At 42.0% G+C, this 22,917-nt stretch overlaps 1 protein-coding gene across 4 annotated transcripts in view; it reads right to left on the bottom strand.

The window, feature by feature from the left end:
* The window catches only part of SASH1 (SAM and SH3 domain containing 1), a 289,530-nt gene that overhangs the window by 110,510 nt on the left and 156,103 nt on the right, over window positions 1-22,917 (bottom strand). For all 4 annotated transcript variants that reach the window (XM_045390350.2, XM_074037208.1, XM_045390348.2 and 1 more), the window contains exons 3-4: window positions 897-947; window positions 719-768 (exon numbers count right to left, since the gene is read on the bottom strand). In XM_045390350.2, coding sequence (XP_045246285.2) covers window positions 719-768; window positions 897-947 — 101 coding nt within the window. The remainder of the gene's footprint in view (window positions 1-718; window positions 769-896; window positions 948-22,917) is intronic.

The raw sequence follows: 22,917 nt of genomic DNA, 5'->3' as shown, positions 1-22,917 counted from the left end.
TTAACACGGAAGATCACAAATAGAACATTCTAGCATAATGATGATGCAATAAAGTAGAAAAAGAAAAGGTTTTAGAAAAAAGATTCTCTTTGTTTTTTGTCTTATTTATGTTGCCTAAAAGAAATACTGAAAACATAACATGAAACATAAAATTAGCTTCTATGAAAGTAGAAATTACAGGGCCCAAGTTGGGTCAAGGAAGCAAAAACATTTCCTTTAACAGGAAAGGCTAGGGATCATTTGCCATTTTTTTACACACACGTTCATTGCTGTTTTAAGGTCACCTACCAAAATGAGGTGCAGAAGATGGGTTTTTAATCATTGGTTTATTCTGGAACATAGTACATTTTATTTTTGTATCTTGCTTCTTGATAACTTTTATCCTATATTAAAAATTAATGTAAAAGATGAAAATCCATCTTGGTTAATGCACCTATCCTTTCCCTTTCTCTTTTATTTCCGGAGATTTATTTAGGGTGTATTCACAATAGGCAGTGTAAAATCAGTAACGCTTCACAAAATCCTTAGACATCACCAACTGCATTACAAAACACATTCTTAGCCACCTAGATACATACACATGCATGCAACATGTTAAGGAAAATGACATCCAAGTCCATAGTACATACGCACATGATCGCCTGTTTGATTTCCGTCAGCATGGACCTAAAAGACACCTTCTTGGAAAGTGATCCTGGGCAGAGGGAGAAAGACTTACTTTCTTTCCACTTCTGGTGTTGACACGGCGCTACAGAAGCCAAGCGACTCCTACGAGAGAAGATTCGTATAGTCAGTGTGGTCAGAGCAGCAGGCTTCATCTGATTTGTACAGAGTGTCACTTAAAAAAAAAAAAAAAGGCAGAAGCAAAACTAGATGATTAAAGTCATTGTGCTTACTTCGATCTGGGACCGCAGCTGAAGTGACGTGGGGCTAGCGTCGGGTTTCTCCTAAAACAGAACAGATGCCGGTTTAACGGGACTTCCAAACATGTCACACACGAGAAAGACAAATAGACATGTAAGAAGAGAGGGGAGGATTCGGGAAAGGTTAGGGTATAGAGTGGGAGGAGATGGCAGAGATAAGAAGATTTTCTGGGAAAACTAAATACTTTTAAAATGAGAGCTCTGGCCCCCTAAGATTGAACTATTTTCCAAACTTTGCTGCCAGACTCTGCTGACAATTTTATTGCAGAAGAAAAAAAAAGCACAATTTCAGTCAAGGGGACTGATAGTTCATGGTGAAATAATTCTGTGGATATACTTAGTCGGTCACTAGGACACTGAATTTACTGCCACCCATTTGAATTTAGCTGTTTTCTAAAGACACTAGAGTTCCAATCCAATTTTTTTTTTTTTTTTTTTTTTGAGACGGAGTCTAGCTCCGTCACCAGGCTGGATGCTGGAGTGCAGTAGCGCGACCTCAGCTCACTGCAACCTCTGCCTTCTGGGTTCGAACGATTCTCCTGCCTTAGCTTCCCGGGGAAGCTGGGATTACAGGCAGGCGCCACCATGCTCAGCTCATTTTTGTATTTTTAGTAGAGACGGGATTTCACCATGTTAGCCAGGATGGTCTCGATCTCTTGACCTTGTGATCTGCCCGCCTCGGCTTCCCAAAGTGCTGGGATTACAGGCATGAGCCACCGCACCCAGCCCCAATCCAATTTTAAAGTTCTAAACGTATTCAGAGTACTTAGTAGCTTAGGAGAAGTTGTTAATGTCTTTAGGAAGTTGGGAAGCTAACTGAATGTTATCTTGCAGCCTTAAAAATCACTATACTTCCCTAACACAAATGAACTGACCTATCTGGAAATTTAAAAACAAACACTCTTGGTATTGATTTGATAAATGAAATATAAATACTTGGTATTAAGATGCACTGAGGCTGGCACAGTGACTCACACCTGTAATCCCAACACTTTGGGAGGCTGAGGTAGGTGGATCACGAGGTCAGGAGATCGAGACCATTCTGGTCAACATGGTGAAACCCTGTCTCTACTAAAAATACAAAAAAAAAAAAAAAAAAAAATCAGCCAGGTATGGTGGCATGTGCCTGTAGTCCCAGCTACTCGGGAGGCTGAGACAGAAGAATGGCATGAACCCAGGAGGCAGAGCTTGCAGTGAGCACAGATCGCTCCACTGCACTCCAGCCTGGGTAACAGAAAGAGACTCCGTCTCAAAAAAAAAAAAAAAAGAATATCATCAAATCGTGAGAGGCAGAAGAATCAAAGAATATTATAGATAAAACCATATACTATAATGCCCTCATTTCATAGTTCAAGGAGGCTGCATCTCCTTTGAAAGTAAGATAATGAAGAGGGATAAACAAATTACCTGCGATAAAACTAATTATACAAATTATGCATTTTCACATGCATCTAATTGTTCAATTGTCCTTTTCACCATTAACACAATTATAAAACTACACCAATACTGAAAAACTTTTGTTGAAGTATAAAAGTAGCAATAAAGTATGAAAATAAGTATAACTCAGAGCAAAGTTATACTTTTAAATAAGGAACAGGAATCCAGTATGAATATAGAGTATCAAAATGAATGCGCTTTCATGCAGGATTGTGGAGGAGTGTTCCGGGAATCTGTTGCTCAACAACGTGCATGTGGCTGACAATACTGCACCGCACACTTGGGGAAACTGTTGGGAGTGTGAATTTTACGTTATGTGGGTTCTTTTTTTTGTTTGTTTTGTTGAATGAAAAAAAGAAAGAAAGAATGTGCTGGGATGAGTACATCTGAGAATGGGATGATTGTTGACAAGCAGCCAGAAAGAGAAATGGGATTTAATGGACAAGAATTTAATGAACTGGCAACTCACTCATCCCCTAATCTCAGGCCCTTGTTTGTTATAAAAAGATATCACAGTGGAGTAAAAGCTCCACAGAACTCTCATTAACATCCTCCTGGTTTTTACTGCCACTGTTGTTCATAACAGACATATTTCTGTACCAAATTTGATACACCATTCTACCAAAAAGTATATGGACAATATTCCAAGTGTGAATGGTAGGATGTCAGGCTCAGACACCGTTAACAAAGGTACATAGATAACAAAGATACATACTTTTGTACATTTCTGGTGCTTACACACCAACCACAATTTCCCAGGACCTAACCTTTCAGTCTCACATAGAGAAATTTACAAATTTAAACAGCAGGAGGTAAGCAAAAGTATCATCAGTGATTTTTTAATCCCAAATCTTCCTTTCTATTCAGGAGTTGGTACAAAGAACTCAGAGTGATGATGAAACAAAACTGTTAGTTCCTCTGAAATTTTCTCTGAAATTGCCCCTTTAACACCCAATTGCAGCCAATGACCTTCTAAAACCACCAGCAAAAGTGACTGGTTCAGTTCACCTCCACTCCTCCATTTTTACCTTTTCTTCAAGCTGTTCATTTCTACCTCACTAGTAATAGTCATGCTAGGAAACGATCTTCTTTTGTTATAACCATTTATCTGCATTTTTAAAATAGATTTTATTTGCTAAGTGCATCATTTGCCATGTCATATCACAAATGTAACGTATATGGTGTGTATGTATGTTGTGGTATGTATGTTACAAATGTAACATATATGGCAAAACGTACCTGTCCCTGAATATACAAAGTAGTTGCTTATTAACAACCGTATTAAATGTCTGATGATAAGGAAGCAAAATTTTAATCATTTCATCTTAGCATGTTCATTTGTTACTTAAAATAGGCATTTGATTCTTTTAGCTATTTAAACAATTTTTTTTTTAAAGAAACAGGGTCTTGCTATGTTGCCCACGCTGGAGTGTAGTGGCTATTCACGGGCGTGATCATCACACACTGCCACCTTATGCCCAGAGCTCAAGCCATTCCTCAGCCTCCCAGGTGGCTAGAACTATAGTTCATGACCATGCCTAGCTTGTTTAGCTACTTTTCAGAAAATTGATTGGGGCTATAGTTTGACATATAATGTTAAAATCATGGAGACAGGTAATGTTTTCATGCAGAACATTTGTTTTATCAAGGGCAGCTTACTGATGTTGAACAGGAGATCTTGTATAGTGATATTTCTAGTGACTTATTTTTTTCAAGACCAAGCAAGAGAATAATTTTTTCAGGATGTCTTATTAATTTTATCCCCCAAGGATAAGAGATTACAGTCATCATTTAGACGCATGTCTTACAGCAAACACATTCTAAAGTAAAAATATTGCACAACTGAGGAGAAGCTTGTAAAGTTATCCACTAAGTTAAGGACCTATGAATGCTTGGAGAGAGAAAAATGGAATAAACTATTGGCAAAATTCCATTATCATAACACTGATGAGTGTCACATGATGTCAATGACAAAAGTGCCGAAGAGTAATTACTATAATGTGCCATGTGCCATGCACCTGACTGCTCAGCCACGACCCCTTTATTCAGAGAACAGCTGATGGTTTACAATACAGCTCCTGATCTGGATGTCTTAATGTAGACAGAAATAGTAAACATTGTGAACCTCATCAAAACAGTCATTGAGTATATGTGTAAATATGTGTAACTGCTGGGCGTGTTGTAAAAAGAAAGGATCACTGAGAAATAAGACCCTTCTCTCCTCCCCCAACATACGCCAACTGTTTCAGTTACTACTGCCATGTAACAAATCATCCCAAATGTAATGGCATAAACCAACAAGCATCTTATGATCTTCACAGGTTCTGTGACTATGAATTCAGAAAGACAACAGCAGAAAAGGCTTGCTCTGCTCCACAGTGTTTGGAGCCTCTGCTGGGAACATGCAAAAGCTGGGGACGACTTGATGGGTGGGCCGTAATCACTGGAAAGCTTGCTCACTCCCGTGTCTGGAAGCCAATGCTAGGGCTGCATGGGTTGCTGAGGCTTCCTCACAGCAGGATGCTGGGTTGTAAGAGTAAGCATATGGAGAAAGGCAGGCAGCAGCTGTATTGCCCCTTTGGTATTTTGGGGTTATTTTTATTTTTTTATTTTTTGAGACAGCATCTCATTCTGTTGCCCAGGCTGGAATTCAGTGGCGAGGTCATGGCTCATTGCAGCCTTGACCTTCCAGGCTCAAAGGATCCTCCCACCTCAGCCTCCCAGGTAGCTGGGACTACAGGCATATGCCACCATGCCGGGCTAATTTTTTTGTACTTTGTGTAGAGATGGGGTTTCACCATGTTGCGCAGGCTGGTCTCGAACTCCTGGGCTCAAGCAATCTGCCCACCTTGGCCTCCCAAAGTGCTGAGATTTGTATTGCCTCCTATAACAGCCTCCTATGGTAAGATATCTGCCAGAGTCACAAGCCCTCCCAGGTGTTAGAGGGTTCACAGCCCCCTCTCTCAGCTGGGGGAGTGCCAAAGCCACACCATGAGAGCAACATGGATGGCAGACATCGCTGTGGCCAGCTTTGGGAATTACAGTCCACCATGCTGACTGTCAAGGAAATGGGCCTGCTCATGAGTTTTCAAAATGAGGAATGGGGTGCAACCATTTACTCATGACAATATCCGGAAGGATTATCTTGTGGCTTTCACAACATTTACTCAAGTATAGCTTGGCAACAGTCAGCCTGAATTATCACTTCAGGTCAAAATATTGCACTGTATTAGGCTGCAATGATCATGTCTCTCATTTCAAACCTGTAATTATAGAAAATTTTAAATACACAAAAGTAAAGAGAAGAGGACAGTAAACTCCCCAATTCCTACTACCCAGCTCCAACAATCAGCAGTTCAGAGTTGACTTTGTTTCCTCTATACCTTCACTCTTACTTCATGTTCATCTCATTTTACTTTGAAGAAAATCTCAGACATCGAATCATGAAATATCACCATTTTTAAGTTAAGAATTAGCTATCAGAGTTCCTTAACTGTTGCTCAATCTTGAGCACGTGGCTCTATCACCAAGAATTTCACTCTTTCCTAGCACTGGAGGACTTTCTTTGATCATAAGGAAAAATCATATTTATGAAATTTAGATACTCCATCTAAATGTTGCAAAGGGACATGAAGAAATGCATTCTGAAGTTGAATGTAACTTTAGAGTTTATTAGAAAAGTATTCACTATTGTTTCCTAAGTGTAAAGATAATATCCTTTATTTTATTTTATTTTATTTTTTTGAGTCAGAGTCTGGCTCTGTCTCCCAGGCTGGAGTGCAATCTTCGGCTCACTGCAACTTCCACCTCCCAGGTTCAAGCGATTCTCCTGCCTCAGTCTCCTGAGTAGCAGGGAATACAGGTACCCACCACCACGCCCAGCTAATTTTTGTATTTTTAGTAGAGATGGGGTTTCACCATATTGGTCAGGCTGGTCTCTTGGTCAGCCTGGTCTCAAACTCCCGACCTCGTGATCCACCCCAGCTTGGCCTCCCAAAGTGTTAGGATTACAGGCATAAGCCACCATGCCCGGCAATGCTTTTAATATTTTTTTCTTATTTCCTCTCCCCTCCAATAGCAACAAGGTCTCACTATGTTGCCCAGGCTGGTCTCAAACTCCTGGTCTCAAGCAATCCTTCCACCTCAGCCTCTGAAAGTGCTGGGATTACAGGCATGAGCCACTGCACCTGGCTACATCCTTTAAAATTTCTGAATATGATATGTTCATAAACTTTGCTTGGAAAAAGCATATTCTAAGCAGAATTTAATGAGAAATTACTCCACGATATGGTCCATGTTCAATTAAAGGACTCAGAATGACCTGGGAGAGTCACACAACACTGATGGTTGAACTTGAACCTTAAGTTAGGGCATTATAACTTAGTTTGAAATGTTTTAAATACGTTTAAAAAAGAAGTGAATTGTGAATTTTCTCTGTGGCTGGTGAGGTGAGAAGATTTTGAAATTTGACCTATAGATTTAATTGCTCATCATTAAGTCACATATGGATACCTTAGTTAAAATGACAAATCTCATTAACATTACAAACTCTTAAAGAAACCCTCCCAAGTTGTGTATGACAGTGAAAACTAAACACAAATATAAATATATCCCAATATGAATGCATGCATGTTTGTACATATATATATGTGTACACATGGAGAAAAAAAACGCTGAGAGTATATCTCACTGAATTTTTTTACCAGCATGTAGTCTTGCATTACTTTTTTCTAAAGATGAAAGATTACATCTTTAGAAAAGATGGGAGGCTGAAGCAGGCAGATCACAAGGTCGGGAGATCGAGACCATCGTGGCTAACACGGTAAAACCCCGTCTCTACTAAAAACACAAAAAATTAGCCCAGCCTGGTGGTGGGCACCTGTAGTCCCAACTACTCAGGAGGCTGAGGCAGGAGAATGGCGTGAACTTGGGAGGCAGAGCTTGCAGTGAGACAAGATTGTGCCACTGCACGCCAGCCTGGGCAACAGTGTGAGACTCTGTATCAAAAAAGAAAAAAAACTCCAGTTCCCCTATGTTTTTAAATTATCTACATGTATATGTCTATAAATGCAGGAGAAAACATCTAAAAGAATTCTACACGCCAATGGTTACTTCTCAATTCATAACCTTTTTCAATTACTTTAATATATTTTTAAAACACAATAAAAGATAAATATAACAAATCCCTTTGTAATAAAAATATACATATACAAATTATTCACATATTTTTAAAAACATAATAAAAGTCCCCAAAGTTAACTTTGATAACAATTTAAGTTGTAGCCCAACAATTAAGCTAAAAAGCTACCTAAGAAATGTTAAAACAGGCTGGGCATGGTGGCTCACGCCTGTAATCCCAGCACTTTGGGAAGCCAAGGCGGGCAGATCACAAGATCAGTAGTTCGAGATCAGCCTGGCCAACATAGTGAAACCCTGTCTTAATACAAAAATAAGCCAGGTGTGATGGCACGCACCTGTAGTCCCAGCTACTCAGGAGGCTGAGGCACGAGAATGGCTTGAACTAGGAGGCAGGAGTTGCAGTGAGCAGAAATCGCACCACTGCACTCCAGCCTGGGTGACAGAGAGAGACTCCATCTCAAAAAAAAAAAAAGAAAGAAAGAAAGAAAGAAACAAAGAGGCATTAATACTTTATTTATCAAGTTAGGTCATGGCTGGTATTAAAATATTTTCTTGATGTGTTAAAATTTGTATATTTTATTATTAATAGAGAAGGACCATGCTGAAATGATTTCATATTTATAGTTTGACTGAAGGAGGCTTCACTATAATATGGTATAGTTAAAAAGAAAAATGAATCAGGTGATCAAAAATCTTACTGGGCCGGGCGCGGTGGCTCAAGCCTGTAATCCCAGCACTTTGGGAGGCCGAGATGGGCGGATCACGAGGTCAGGAGATCGAGACCATCCTGGCTAACACGGTGAAACCCCGTCTCTACTAAAAAATACAAGAAAAACTAGCCGGGCGAGGTGGCGGTCGCCTGTAGTCCCAGCTACTCAGGAGGCTGAGGCAGGAGAATGGCGTAAACCCGGGAGGCGGAGCTTGCAGTGAGCTGAGATCTGGCCACTGCACTCCAGCCTGGACGACAGAGCAAGACTCCGTCTCAAAAAAAAAAAAAAAAAATCTTACTGGGGAGAAAAACTTCAAATGCATTTATTGTCAGATTGGATAATTTGTAGAAACAATAGTTCCGCAAATGTTTATTGTATCTAACACAGAAGCTAAATAAATAAATCCAACAACAAAAGCAAAACCCAAGTATTGCAAGATGAAATCAGTAGTTTGCCAAAACCAAAGCCAAAGCAAATGTGCACCTGTGTGTGCTTTTACCTGCTTGTGTATGTATATACACACACGTCTACAGTCACACTAAAAGGGACTAGGTGAAATACAAAACTAAGTCTCTGTCCCTAAACGATGACATTCTGGCTTTAGGACCTACATCCCATTGTGCAAAATACCAGATTCAAAAACCCACCCAGGGCAGAATTAGATCCTGGAAAACAAATATCATGCCCTTATCCCCACTCCCATTTGTCTCCACCTCTTGTGGAAATCCACGTTACTCCTCCCTTAATGCTGCCAAGGTTCCAAGCCAAATGAACTTTGCAGCTGGAAAAGCAGGAGGGACAAATCCCCCTTCTGTTCCAAAAACGGAGAGGAAGAATACCAGGCGCCCACCAGCTCAGCTCGGTGCCAAGTTCTCCTCCTCCACACTAGGTACAGGAAGGAAGAGGTGGAAAAAGCCAGAGGTGATCGGATGCTTAGCCACATGCAGCTAAAAGTAAAATGCCACATGCTACTTCTGATGCATGCGATTAATGGAGGGATCCAAGCTCTGAACTGCTGGGGAAAGTTGCTGCCGGTCATAGATTTACATGGTTTCTAATGCTTTACAAGATGGCTGTAGAGTTGTGCTATCTCCCAGTTGGCAAACTATACTATATGTGTTTTTCACAGGAGAGATCCTTACCAAGTAACAGATAAAGTAGATGAACAGAAACTTCCAGGTAAACTCTACTTAAAAATGTATACATTTGGCCAGGCGTGGTGGCTCACACCTGTAATCCCAGCATTTTGGGAGGCCAAGGCGGGCAAATCACCTGAGGTTGGAAGTTTGAGACTAGCCTAACCAACATGGAGAAACTCCATCTCTACTAAAAATACAAAATTAGCCCAGCGTGCCTGTAATCCCAGCTGTTTGGGAGGCTGAGGCATGAGAATCGCTTGACCCCGGGAGGCAGATGTTGCAGTGAGCCAAGATTGCGCCATTGCACTCCACCTGGGCAACAACAGCAAAACTCAGTTTCCAAAAAAAAAAAAAAAAAAAAAAAATTGTATTACCTTGTACACTATCTAGTCTTGGCTTTTATTTGGTTTCCCCCCTTATTACAAATGGGTCCACATGATCAGATTCAAGTAGGTTATTTCTCACCTTTTAAAGGAGGCCCCTTTCTCCATGTTTTAAACCTAAAAATACCATCACATCTTTATTTTTATTGAAAAAATCAAAGAGACTGTAACTATTTGCAAAGTTCTGGGAGTCCAAGCTTTGACTCTATGACCTGCTGGCTGTTGTTTAACCTCTCAGTCCTGGCTGACCTGTCTCAGATGAACCAGCCATCCCACTAGATGAGCTCCAGCAGTCAACACATGGATTAGTGCAGGGCAATCAGGCATGTAGATCCCAGGGCAACCTGAACGTCAACATTCTCACCTTTGCCAGGAAATCATTCCACTCTTGTCTGACTTTTCTATTCCAGTCAATTCACGGGAAATGTGTCGATTTTACTAGGACTTAAAATTCAACATTATCGGCCAGGCGTGATGGCTCACACCTATAACGCAGCACTTTGGGAGGTCAAGGTGGGCAGATCATCTGAGGTCATGAGTTTGAAACCAGCCTGGCCAACATGGTGAAACCCTGTCTCTACTAAAAATACAATAATAATTAGCTGGGCGTGGAGGCGGGCGTCTGTAGTCCCAGCCACTAGGGAGGCTAAGGCAGTAGAATGGCTTGACCCTGGGAGGCGGAGGTTGCAGTGAGCCGAGATCGCGCCACTGTACTCCAGCCTGGGCGAGAGTGACTCCATCTCAAAAAAAAAAAAAAAAAAAAAGAAAAAAAAAATCTATTGTCTTAGGAATCTTCTCACTCCCCACTAAATCAGCTGCCCAAAGCTACTGCTTTTCTCTTCCTGAGGTTTCTTGCATCCATCCAGTGAATCCATTCCCCCTGTAGTCCTTTGCCTCACAGCTACCTGGGCTACCAGCGTATGGCTGCATGGAAAGTACTGTCAGCTGGGAGACTGGAGTCCAGTTCTGCTCCCCACTGCAGTGCAACCTTTAGAACCTGTTTTGTTTGGTTTGGTTTGGTTTTTCCAATGGCAACAAAAGGCAAATGGACCACTTGATAATCTTTATGGTCCTTTTTACTCTAAAAGGACTGTGATAAGTGGTGCCATGCCCCTCTAATCACTATTGTCAACTCCATCTTCTGGAAATAGTACTCTGTGTCTCTGCTATTCAAAATATGATTTGTGGACCATCTGCATTAGCATCGCCTGGGAACCTGCTATACATCCAGTCGTGGTCCCATCCCAAACCTCCTGAATCAAAATCTGCAATTTGCCAAAATTCCCCAGTGATGTGTACTGTTTGAGAAACTCACCGCTTCTGTGTCACTTCTCTCTTCCAAATCCTTCATGGAGGCCGGGTGCAGTGGCTCACCTCTGTAATCCTAACACTCTGGGAGGCCGAGGCAGGTGGATTGCTTGAGGTCAGGAGTTCGAGACCAGCCTGGCTAACAGGGTGAAACCTCATCTCTACTAAAAATACAAAGATTAGCCGGGCATGGTGGCATGCGCCTATAATCCCAGCTACTTCGGAGGCCGAGGCAGGAGAATCGCTTGAACCCAGGAGGCGAAGCCTGCAGTGAGCTGAGATGGCACCACTGCACTCCAGCCTGGGTGACAGAGCGAGACTCTGACTAAAACAAAACAAAACAAAATTCACAAAATCTTTCACGGAAACACAATACAGACAGGATGAAGTCCACGTTTTGGAAGAAGAAGGCCCTTCACCAAATAGCCTGATCATAAACCCTCTTAGTGAGCAGTTACCATGTCCTCTGTTCTCTGAGTGCAGACTGAGCCTGGTGTCTCACTTCTGCTTATGCTACCTAGAATGTTTCTCCTTCCTATCCATCCAAATCTACTCATCCTTTAGCTCCAATTCCAATACACTCTCCTATTTAACCTTCTCTGCCCACTTGTGCCTTAAATGACATGCCTGAGTATGGACATGCCAATGACTAGCCACGTCACATAATCGTTAAATTTACCTATAGGTAGCAACTCTTCTACTCACTTCCTGGTTTTCCTCAACTAGACTGTAAATGGCCTTCCAATGAATTCCTGTTGAAATTCACTGTGTGCCGCCACAATCCATCAAAATCTATTTACTTAGCATTTATTATCTGCCAGGACATCCCCTTGAGAATGCTACTTTCTACAGCCTTGCACAGGCTCTCTGTACAAGGGAGTACTACTGGGAATCTATTGGTTTGTTTTGTATTTTTTGTTTTTGTGTTTTTTTAAAGAGATGGGATCTTGCTTTGTCGCCCAGGCTGGAGTACAGTGGTGTGACCATAGCTCACTACAGCTTTGACCTCCTAAACTCAAGTGATCCTCCTGCCTCAGGCTACCAAGTAGCTGGGGCTGTGCATACACACCACCACGCCTAATTTATTTTTTTTTGAGATGGGGTCTTGCTATGTTGGCCAGGCTGGTCTCAGACTCCTGGCCTCAAGCAAACCTCCCACCTCAGCCTACCAAAGTGGTGGGATTAGAAGTGTGAACAATTGTCCTAGTCCTGGTTTGTTCAAACGGGATCACTATGCCAATAAGCCTGACTCTTTTTCCATTCCTTTTTTTTTTTTTTTTTAAAGAGACAGGGTCTTGCTCTGTCACCCAGGCCTAGGTTGGAGTGCAGTCATAGTTCACCGCAGCCTTGACCTCCCAGGCTCAAGCAATCCTCCTGCCTCAGCCTCCTGGATAGCTGGGACTACAGGCATGTGCTACCATGCTCAGCTTCCTTCTTTTAATTTGTGTTTGTACTTTTATTGTATGGCACGTGTATTTTCATGTTTTTATTTAAGATTTACTTTGGGATTGCAGAGTTACACTAGGAAGTAAAAGTAATTCAACAAATATTTAAGATCTACGACTTAGATACATAAGAACTTAAAACAGAATGTTGTTATGTTTAATCACTTTTAGGTAAAAATCAGTAGTCGCCTGTCAGTTTCTTCATCCATATCTAACTCTTCAGCTTTTCATGTCTCATTTCACCAATATTGCTTGAGGTATAACAGAATGTGTTAGTCATTGTTCTGAACCCCCATAAGCTCTTGGCCTGGTATAAGAAATTTTCTTCTGAGCGAAACTGAAGGAAAAGTACTCTCATCCCACCATATCAAAGAAGAAAGGTTCTAAGGGAAAAATTTTTATTTCACAGCTGAAGAATTCTATTCCACTAACTGCAACCTTAAAGTCTCACCATAATTAAGGGATCAGTGAATTTCTGTAAGCTTTCATAAGAAAGAAACCTGAAGTGGCAATTTCCACCCAGCCATTAATGCTCTGTGTTAAAATAATTGAGTATTTTGCTGTGTTAATTTATATACTTTTTTTTTCTTTTTTTTTTTTTTGAGATAAAGTTTCACTCTTGTGGCCCCGGCTGGAGTGCAGTGGCACCATCTCAACTCACTATAACCTCCGCCTCTCAGGTTCAAGCAATTCTCCTGCCTCAGCCTCCCAAGTAGCTGGGATTACAGTTGTGTATCACCACGCCGGTTAATTTTTGTATTTTTAGTAGAGATAGGGTTTCACCATGTTGGCCAGGCTGTCTCAAACTCTTAACCTCAAGTGATCAGCCTGCCTCGGCCTCCCCAAGTGCTGGGATTACAGGGATGAGCCACCGCCCCCGGCCTGATAGTTTATATTCTGCAGTATTAGTTACTTATTTATTTAGGCCTCACCACATTCCAAAAAATGACTTAAGGTGGCTAAGTAAGTTAGTTCAGTGTCACATGATAAAAGTAAAAAGCTAAAGAGCTAATTAATTTCTATGATACAAATAGCAGAGGAAACAAGACTATAAAGTAGAGTAGGCCCAGGGATTCGGTTAGTTCATAAAAGGTGAGCCATGGGATGCCACAGTACAGACGGACCACACGCTCAGTTACGAGATGGATGTTACTATACTTTTATGTCTTAAGGTAGCCATAGGAATCTTTCTCCAAGTAAAAATTTCTCCTCTGGCTTCTGGCAGAGATAACACACTATTATTCTGAAAGATATCACATGGAAAATTCCGGAAGAAGTCACCTTGCTCTGGAAATGCTTTCACACTGGGCAAAGCTGAAATTAGGTCTGAGATCCCCGAGTGAAAGCAGAGGAGCATACCAAGCGGGTCTCCCTGAGGTTCACACTCCCCTACCCATTCAGAGGAGTCAAGAAGTACCCAGGGCAGGAGCAGAAATCAGTCTGGGAGGACAGGAGGGTGAGTTCCACCATCCTGAAGCATAGCTGTGCTAAAACACATCAGAGTTGAATTAGTTAAATTCAGTAGTAATTTGAATCTAAGAGGGTCAAGCTTGGTGCTCCCACACCTCATGTCAAATGAGGCGTATAATTCTTTAATGTCTAAACTGTCTTTGTTTAAAACTATGTACCAGATCGTTTAAGCTACAACTTTACCAATGTTGAGTGCATACCACATACCAAGCATTTTGCATGGAGACAGGAATAAGATCTATATACCACAATGTGGCAATGGATCATTTCAATAAGATGTGGGTGTTGTGTTAGAAGAATGCACCTTTTACAGTGTACAAAACATTGGTTATATAAACGTAATCATTAAAAGGCACAGTGTCCATGAAGACATTTTAGTTATCCTAAAAAACGAACCCAACAAGTTCTATAATTCAATTTTTCACTCTACTAGCAGGACTTGGCATATCCACACTATAACCCACTCCCTGGGTACATTTCCCAGGGGTATAGACCATGATATCTGGCCATTCTAGATGGTAGTGGCCATCCCCAGAATCCTCTCACCCTCCCTGTTCTCATCCCATGCTCCCTAAGTGATCTCCTTTGCTTTTTTTGAGACTCTGTCTCGCTCTGTTGCCCAGGCTGGAGTGCAGTGTGCAGTGGCACAATCTCAGTTCACTGCAACCTCTGCCTCCTGGGTTCAAGTGATTCTCCTGCCTCAGCCACCCGAGTAGCTGGGATTATAGGCATGCACCATGCACACTGAGCTTTTATATATATATTGTATTTTTAGTAGAGATGGGGTTTTGCCATGTTGACCAGTCTGGTCTCGGACTCCTGGACTCAAGTGACCAGCCCGCCTCGGCCTCCCAAAGTGCTGGGATTACTGGCGTGAGCCACCATGCCCGACCACTAAGTAATCTTCTGGGTACATCTGGTTGCTCACTGGGATTGACAAACATGAGACAAAAGTGACAGGAGGCCCTACATAAGCTCATTTCCTTTTGCTTTCTCTGTTTTTTTTCCATCTCCTCTTTCATCTAATCATTCCATAATTTTAAAAAATATTTACTGAGCCCATAAGTCAACAAGGATAAAACAGTGAAAGACATACACTGCTTCCATCTAGGGGCTTCCATCTAGTGAATTCTAAAGTCACTCATTTTGCATTTCAACTCTTAAGCCACAGGTGCAACACTCCTTCTGTTCTGGCACCAGGTACATGACATCTGGGTAACTGTGCTTGGCTCTGCATGCCACATTTCCCGGGGACAATGGAAACCGGAGCACCTTCACTAGAATGGTGTCTGGAAATGGTGTCGAATACTCAGGATCAATTGGAGGAAGCAGGGCTGTTTACACAGAGAAGGGAAGAAAAATATAAACATGGGAAAGGCTTCCAGGGAGCAGGGAACTGCCCAGTGAAGAGCTAGGAGAAACTGAGAAGATTTTAAATGGGAAAAAAAGTATTTTATTTATTTATTTATTTATTTATTTATTTATTTTGAGATGGAGTTTCACTCTTGTTGCCCAGGCTAAAAGAGTGCAGTGGCATGATCTCGGCTCACTGCAGCCTCCGTCTCCCGGGTTCAAGCCATTCTCTTGCCTCAGTCTCCCCAGTAGGTGGGATTAGAGGTGCCCGCCACCACACCCAGCTAATTTTTGTATTTTCAGTAGAGACGGGGTTTCAGCATGTTGGCCACACTAGTCTTGAACTCCTCACTTCAGGTGATCTCCCCTCCTTGGCCTCCCAATGCTGGGCTTACAGGTATGCGCCACCACACCTGGTCGAAAGTATTCTTTTAAAATAATATCTAATGACCATAGAGAAAATAAAATCAGGCCAGACACAGTGGCTCACAGAGGCTGAGACAGGAGAATCACTTGAACCTGGGAGGCAGAGGTTGCAGTGAGCCAAGATTGTGCCACTGCACTCCAGCCTGGGGGACAGAGGGAGACTCAGGAAAAAAAAAAAAGGAGGAGGGGGAGGGAAGGAGAACGGAGGGGAGCAGAGCGGAGGGGAGGGAAGAGAGAAAAGAAAATCAGAGTATTAGTGAAGATATTAAATACTGAATTGATGTAATACTTTCAAATAAATTATTTTCCAATTTTTTCAAGAACCTTGAGCTTACTTCTTTGAAAATAACTGTTTGGGCCGGGCGCGGTGGCTCAAGCCTGTAATCCCAGCACTTTGGGAGGCCGAGACGGGCGGATCACGAGGTCAGGAGATCGAGACCATCCTGGCTAACACGTGAAACCCCGTCTCTACTAAAAAATACAAAAAACTAGCCGGGCGAGGTGGTGGGCGCCTGTAGTCCCAGCTACTTGGGAGGCTGAGGCAGGAGAACGGCGTGAACCTGGGGGGCGGAGCTTGCAGTGAGCTGAGATCCGGCCACTGCACTCCAGCTCGGGTGACAGAGCGAGACTCCGTCTCAAAAAAAAAAAAAAAAAAAAAAAAAGAAAATAACTGTTTGAAGTAACTGTCTATATGCTTGAAAGAACTACACGCCATTCCAGATCAAGATGTTTAATGATGATTTCTTGATTAGTAACAAGAAGTTTTACTCAAACTAAGAGGTAAAAATTGTTTTAACTTTTTTTACAACCATTTTAAATTTATTAAGCATTTTACAGCCAACAGAAATATGGCAATTTCTATTTCAAGAATGTAGCAGCACCTTACTTCATTAACAGACATAGTGAAATCTCTTATGAAAACATAACATATTTTAAATCTAGTTTAATTTGTACTACAATATACTGACAGAGTTCTTTTGTGCAGCCTTGTACATACAGTGTTCATCCTGAAGCTAGCTTGGCTGCGCTGGTCCAGAGCTGCCTCCCACCACACCTGACCACTGCACCTTGCACTCCATGTCTGAAGCTTCAATCCACCTCTTCCACGAGCTTCAGGGACCCTTGACTGTGATGGCCAAGTTTGCCACTGAAGTGCGTATCACCCATCCTGTGTACTGCTCATGGGAGTCACATACACTGCTCTGCCCTGGGACCATGCTCCCATAAGCCCTGTCAGTGGTTCTCAAACTTAGTGCTTTGCAATCCCTGGACGGCTTCTTAAACACAGATTGCTGGGTCCTACCCAAGAGTTTAATCTGCATTTTTACCACATTCCCAGGTGATGCTGATGCTGCAGGCTGGGGAACCACACTTTGAGAACTACTGGTCCAAAGAAGGCTGCTCAGAGCTGCTTCTAGTCAGATTCAGGGGCCTGCAGGTGAAGGGGTAGGTATATCTGGAGCCCCGCTTGAAGTCTGCCCTGGTTTTCAGTGCCCTAAAAGGGATGATCGAGACTAAGAATTTTAAAGTTAAAAGGAGGCTGGACTCAGTGGCTGACACTAGCAATCCCAGTGCTACGGGAGGCCCAGGCAGGAAGATCCTTAGAGGCCAGGAGTTAGAGGTTACAGTGAGCTATGATTGTACCACTGCACTGAGCCTGGGCACACAGAACAAAGCCCCATCTGGCTGGACATGGTGGCTCACCCCTGTAACCCCAGAACTTTGGGAGGCCGAGGCGGGCGGACAACTTGAGGTCAGGAATTTGAGACCAGCATGCCAACATGGTGAAACCCCGTCTCTACTAAAAATATAAAAATTAATCAGGCATGATAGCACATGCCTGTAATACCAAATACTCGGGAGGCTGAGGCAGGAGAATCAGTTGAACCCAGGAGATGGAGGCTGCAGTGAGCTGAGATTGTGCCACTGCACTCCAGCCCGGTCCCGAAAAAGGAAGAAGCAATAGAAGCAGAAGCAGAGGAAGAAGCAGCAGTAGCAGAAGAAGCAGCAGAAGAAGCAGAACCAGAAGAAGAGGAAGAGGAAGAGGAAGGAGGAGGAGGAGGAGAAGGAGGAGGAGAAGGAGAAGAAGGAGGAGGAGAAGGAGGAAGGAGGAGGAGAAGAAGGAGGAGAAGGAGAAGAAGGAGGAGGAGAAGGAGGAAGGAGGCGGAGAAGGAGGAGAAGGAGAAGGAGAAGGAGAAGAAGGAGAAGGAGAAGGAGAAGGAGGAGAAGGAGAAGGAGGAGAAGAAGAAGAAGAAGGAGAATAAGAAGGAGGAGGAGGAGGAGAAAAAGACACTATCCCTAAAATAAAAAAAAAATTAAAAAGACAAAGATGGACTCACCACCATTTTATTAAAAATGATGGGGCAGGAGGGCAAGCAGAGCCAGGTGTCCAACAATAGAATAAATTACTTACAACACGTGGAAACCACATCAATGGAGCATTCAAGCTTGACTGCAGGATTGTCTGCTGTCTGGGATGGGGAGTTTTTTTGTTTGTTTGTTTGTTTGTTTTTCAGAAACTGGTCAGACCTCTGACTGACTACTATAATTCCACTACTTGATTGGAGTGTAATCATTGGAAATAAAATTAAGTTATTGTGGTATGATTTATCTTTTACATGATTTTTTTTAATGGTAGAAGGAACTACAAGTTCTAGCCCAATGACTCAAACATTTGAAACAGATGACCTTCAGAATTTGGCAACAACCTATAACTGAACAAACATTTATGTCTTCATCTATTCAACCAGTGTTTCCTGACCAGTTTGTACTCAGTTGACGTGCTGGGTACTGGCAGTATAAAAAAATAGTCACTGACCTTCAGGAGCTCACAGTTAAGTAAGAGAAACAGTGACTGAGAATATAAAAAACGAAAGGCTCTCATGGTATCATATAAATAACGTTGGAACTTATTAGTATGCAGATTGGGTGACTGAATGGGGGATTTACAAAATTATGTAGCCTGATCAAACAGGAGGTGCTAAATTTGAATGGTTCCTCTAATAGATCAGCTCACATTTTGTCCTAATGAAGTGTCACTATTATTGTTGTCTTTGCTATTATAAAATCAAGTGGTGCTATCATGACATTTAACCACTTTCCTTTCTCATTCTCTGAACCATATTTTTGAACCATCTTTAAATACTGTGTAACCATCTTTAAAAAACTCCAGAATCAATTGCAAGCCAATACATTTTGAAATCATCAGCCACAAACTTGCTTTTAAAATAAATAAACCTTTGAATTAGTCATGTTGTATAAAAAACACATGGGGCCGGGCGGGGTGGCTCATGCCTGTAATCCCAACACTTTGGGAGGCCGAGGCGGGTGGATCACAAGGTCAAGAGATTGAGACCATCCTGGCCAACATGGTGAAACCCTGTCTCTAATAAAAATACAAAAATTATCTGGGTGTGGTGGCGCACACCTGTAGTCCCAGCTACTCAGGAGGCTGAGGCAGGAGAATTGCATGAACCGAGGAGGCGGAGGTTTCAGTGAGCCAAGATCACACCACTGCACTCCAGCCTGGGGACAAAGCAAGACTCCATCTCAAAACACACACACACACACACACACACACACACACACACACACACACACACACACAGAGATAGGTATCATATTATTTGAGAAAGAAAATATGTGAAAATTGGAATCTCAGCGACAAATGGCAAACTTTAGCCCAGGGCAAACTTTTTATTGGTCTATTATAAATGCTTGCAAAATCAGGTTTATAATGGAAACACAGGCAGACAAAGTCCCAATGTAATATACATAAATGACATGTTTCTGTTCTTGTATAGTGATTTTTCTCCCTTCTGAGCATTAATCTTTGAATGGCTTACTCTATAAATTATGAAACTTAGTTCAAAAGCAAATGAAATTTAAAATACCCATTTATTGAATGGCAAAAGTGCCATGTTGAAATTACTGTGATTTATCTGTGTCTGTAATGGTTACTATAGCAAACATACTTCATTGCTCAAAATTATTACCTTGTTTCATAGTTTACTCTGGTTTAAACATAAATTTATCCCGCTGTTCAAAACAGCAGCTGTTTGTCAGGGTCGTGTTCATTCATCCACAGCCACAAGGCCCAACTTTTTCTTTCTACAACTCTAAAGTGGCACACTGACGTATACACATAACACTCACTTTCTGGAAACCAATTAAATTCACACGGATCACTGACTACTAATATGGGAGGAGGGGACAAGGTGGAGTACTGTTTATCCAGAACAGAGTTCATCTCCATGCTCACATGCCTACTTGGACCCCACATGGTTCTGGCAGCTCAGGCAGAAAGCATAGATTGGCACTATAAAAGCAGCCCTGTCTGCAAAACAAATGGGATTCTTGGGCATTGGTGCTTGTGGGCACTGCCATCCCAGTGACTGAGTCATTGCTGCTGTGCCTAGGAAGAGAGATTCTGGTTGAAAGGTCAACCTTTCCTCCATACGAAGAGGATGGCCCGCTCCTTTCCCTCCTCCTTTCCCTCCTACCATTTACCTGGTAGAGAAGTTGTGCAAAAATGCATCCTCTCCGCCTGGGAGAAAATGTGCGACATTCATGATAATGGACTAAATGGCTCACTATATAAAAAGTGCTGATAGGCCGGGCACGGTGGCTCAAGCCTGTAATCCCAGCACTTTGGGAGGCCAAGGCGGGTGGATCACGAGGTCAGGAGATCGAGACTATCCTGGCTAACATGGTGAAACCCCGTCTCTACTAAAAATACAAAAAACTAGCCGGGCGTGGTGGCAGGCGCCTGTAGTCTCAGCTACTTGGGAGGCTGAGGCGGGAGAATGGCGTGAACCCGGGAGGCGGAGCTTGCAGTGAGCCGAGATCACGCCACTGCACTCCAGCCTGGGAGACACAGCGAGACTCCGTCTCAAAAAAAAAAAAAAAAAAAAAAGTGCTGATAAATAAACAAGAAAGGTATTACTTTAAATAGAAAAATGAGCAAATGACTTTAAGAGATGAGTCAGAAAAATAAGGATAGAAAAATATGTGTTCTTATAAATAACAAGAGAAATATAGCTTAAAAGCACAATAAGATTACTTTTCAAACTGGTAACTTTTTCTCCCTAAATACTGGGAAGTATAAAATAAGAACAGGGCAGGAGTGCTGCTGGCGGGAGTGCAGACTGTAGAATATTTCCAGGTGATCAACAGTGTTTCAAGAGTCTTTTACATGTTCCTACTTTTCACCCTGCTACACTCCTATCTAAAAATTGGCCCTGGCTGGGCAAGGTGGCTCATGCCTGTAATCCCAGCACTTTGGGAGGCCGAGGTGGGTGGATCACCTGAGGTCAGCAGTTCAAGACCAGCCTGGCCAACGTGGTCAAACGCCGTCTCTACTAAAAATACAAAAATTAGCTGGGCATGGTAGCACGAGTCTGTAGTCCCAGCTACAGGCTCTGTTTGGAGACAGAGTGAGACCCTGTCTCCAAAAGAAAAGAAAAAAGAAAAAATGAAAGAAGTGACCATGAACATCTTTAAATATATATCTTTATCTTAAGAGTTCACTGTCTTCCTAGGGCCAATCATTTTTATCGTTTATTATTATTATTTTTTCTGAGATGGAGTCTCGCTCTGTTACTCGGGAGTGCACTGGAGTGTAGTGGCAGGATCTCGGCTCACCACAACCTCCGCCTCCCAGGTTCAAGTGATTCTCCTGCCTCAGCCACCCTGAGTAGCTGGGATTACAGGCATGCGCCAACACGCTCAGCTAATTTTTTTGTATTTTTAGTAGAGGCGGGGTTTTGCCATGTTGGCCAGGCTGGTCTCGAACTCCTGACCTCAAATGATAAACCCACCTCGGCCACCCAAAGTGCTAGGATTACAGGTGTGAGCCACCGTGTCCGGCCACTTATTTCTATAATAACAAAAAGTTGGAAATTGCCTAAATAGTTCAAATTGGGGGACACACATTATGATAATACTCAAAGACAAAGGGTACATAATGATTTTTTAAAATATGGAACAATAATTCATAAGGGAAAGGTATTCCTTGGTGAAGGTTAAGGAACATGAACAAGCACACCATATACACAGCTTGAAGTCATTGCATATTTTGGTATATGGTGTACATATATAAACAGTGGCATGTAAACTCCCTGGGGAAGGAAATTTTGTATGTTTTTTTCACTGGTGTATCTTCAGAACCCAGCAGAGTGTCTAGCACTTAATAGATACTCAATATTTACAGAACAGATGTATATATAAGACAAAAGCATGTGGTTATATCTGAGTTGCATGTGTGAATGGGGACTTAAGTATCACCTTTATTTTTTTAGGCCTTCTGACTTTTCTACAATGTATATATACAAATTTTAAGTTGAAAGCAAAACAAAAATGTTTCTGCTTAAAATCGGTTTTTCTTAATGTTATTCCTTCTATAGACCCAGAGTCAGATTTGATCTAAAATTTACATACACAAACATGCACACTATCAAGACTCTACACAACTGAGATACAGAAGGTCCATGACATAGAAGATCCATGTTAACTTTTTAAAATCATATATAACAAACTTCTTTTCCACACATAGATCTTTGCGGGGCACTTGTCATTTAAAGATACATTATTCAATACGCACACACTTATTTTTTTACTGTATTATATTAATGAGGATTTTTGAAACATCAATAATGCAGAATTTTTCTCACAGAAATTTTGCTTTACTTTCCCTTTTTCTTAAAATGCCTTGTTGGCTCTCCTTTCCTGTAGCACGAAAAGGAAGAATTAAAGTATTTTCTTGTTGTCTCTTAACCGGCCTCAATCAGTTAAATACCACCAGGGTGTTAATTACAAAACAGTTATTTCATATAAGGTTATGCATATTACTGCACAGAAAATCTCCATGTACACAAACTAAGCCAATTTCCCCCTAGCACATAGCATTTCTTTTTCTCAGGAAAAGCAAACAAGCAAAAACCCAGAAGAGTACAAACAGGAAACCTATTACGACCTGCTCTCCAAGGGCAGAAAACAGATGGATGGTCCTTTCCTAGCATCTGTAGCAGAGCAGATAAAAGCAGCGAGTCTGAACACAATGACTGATGTGGCTGAGAAACAGGACAGGAGGGCAGACTGCATCCCCAGTACTACATGGTCATCTAAAAAGGATGACGCAGACCTAGAGATATGATTGTTATTGAAAGAACACAGACAATAAAGAG

The sequence above is a fragment of the Macaca fascicularis genome, chromosome 4 (genome assembly GCF_037993035.2).
Source record: "Macaca fascicularis isolate 582-1 chromosome 4, T2T-MFA8v1.1".
Taxonomy (NCBI): domain Eukaryota; kingdom Metazoa; phylum Chordata; class Mammalia; order Primates; family Cercopithecidae; genus Macaca; species Macaca fascicularis.
This window is presented reverse-complemented; position numbering and strand designations above follow the sequence as displayed.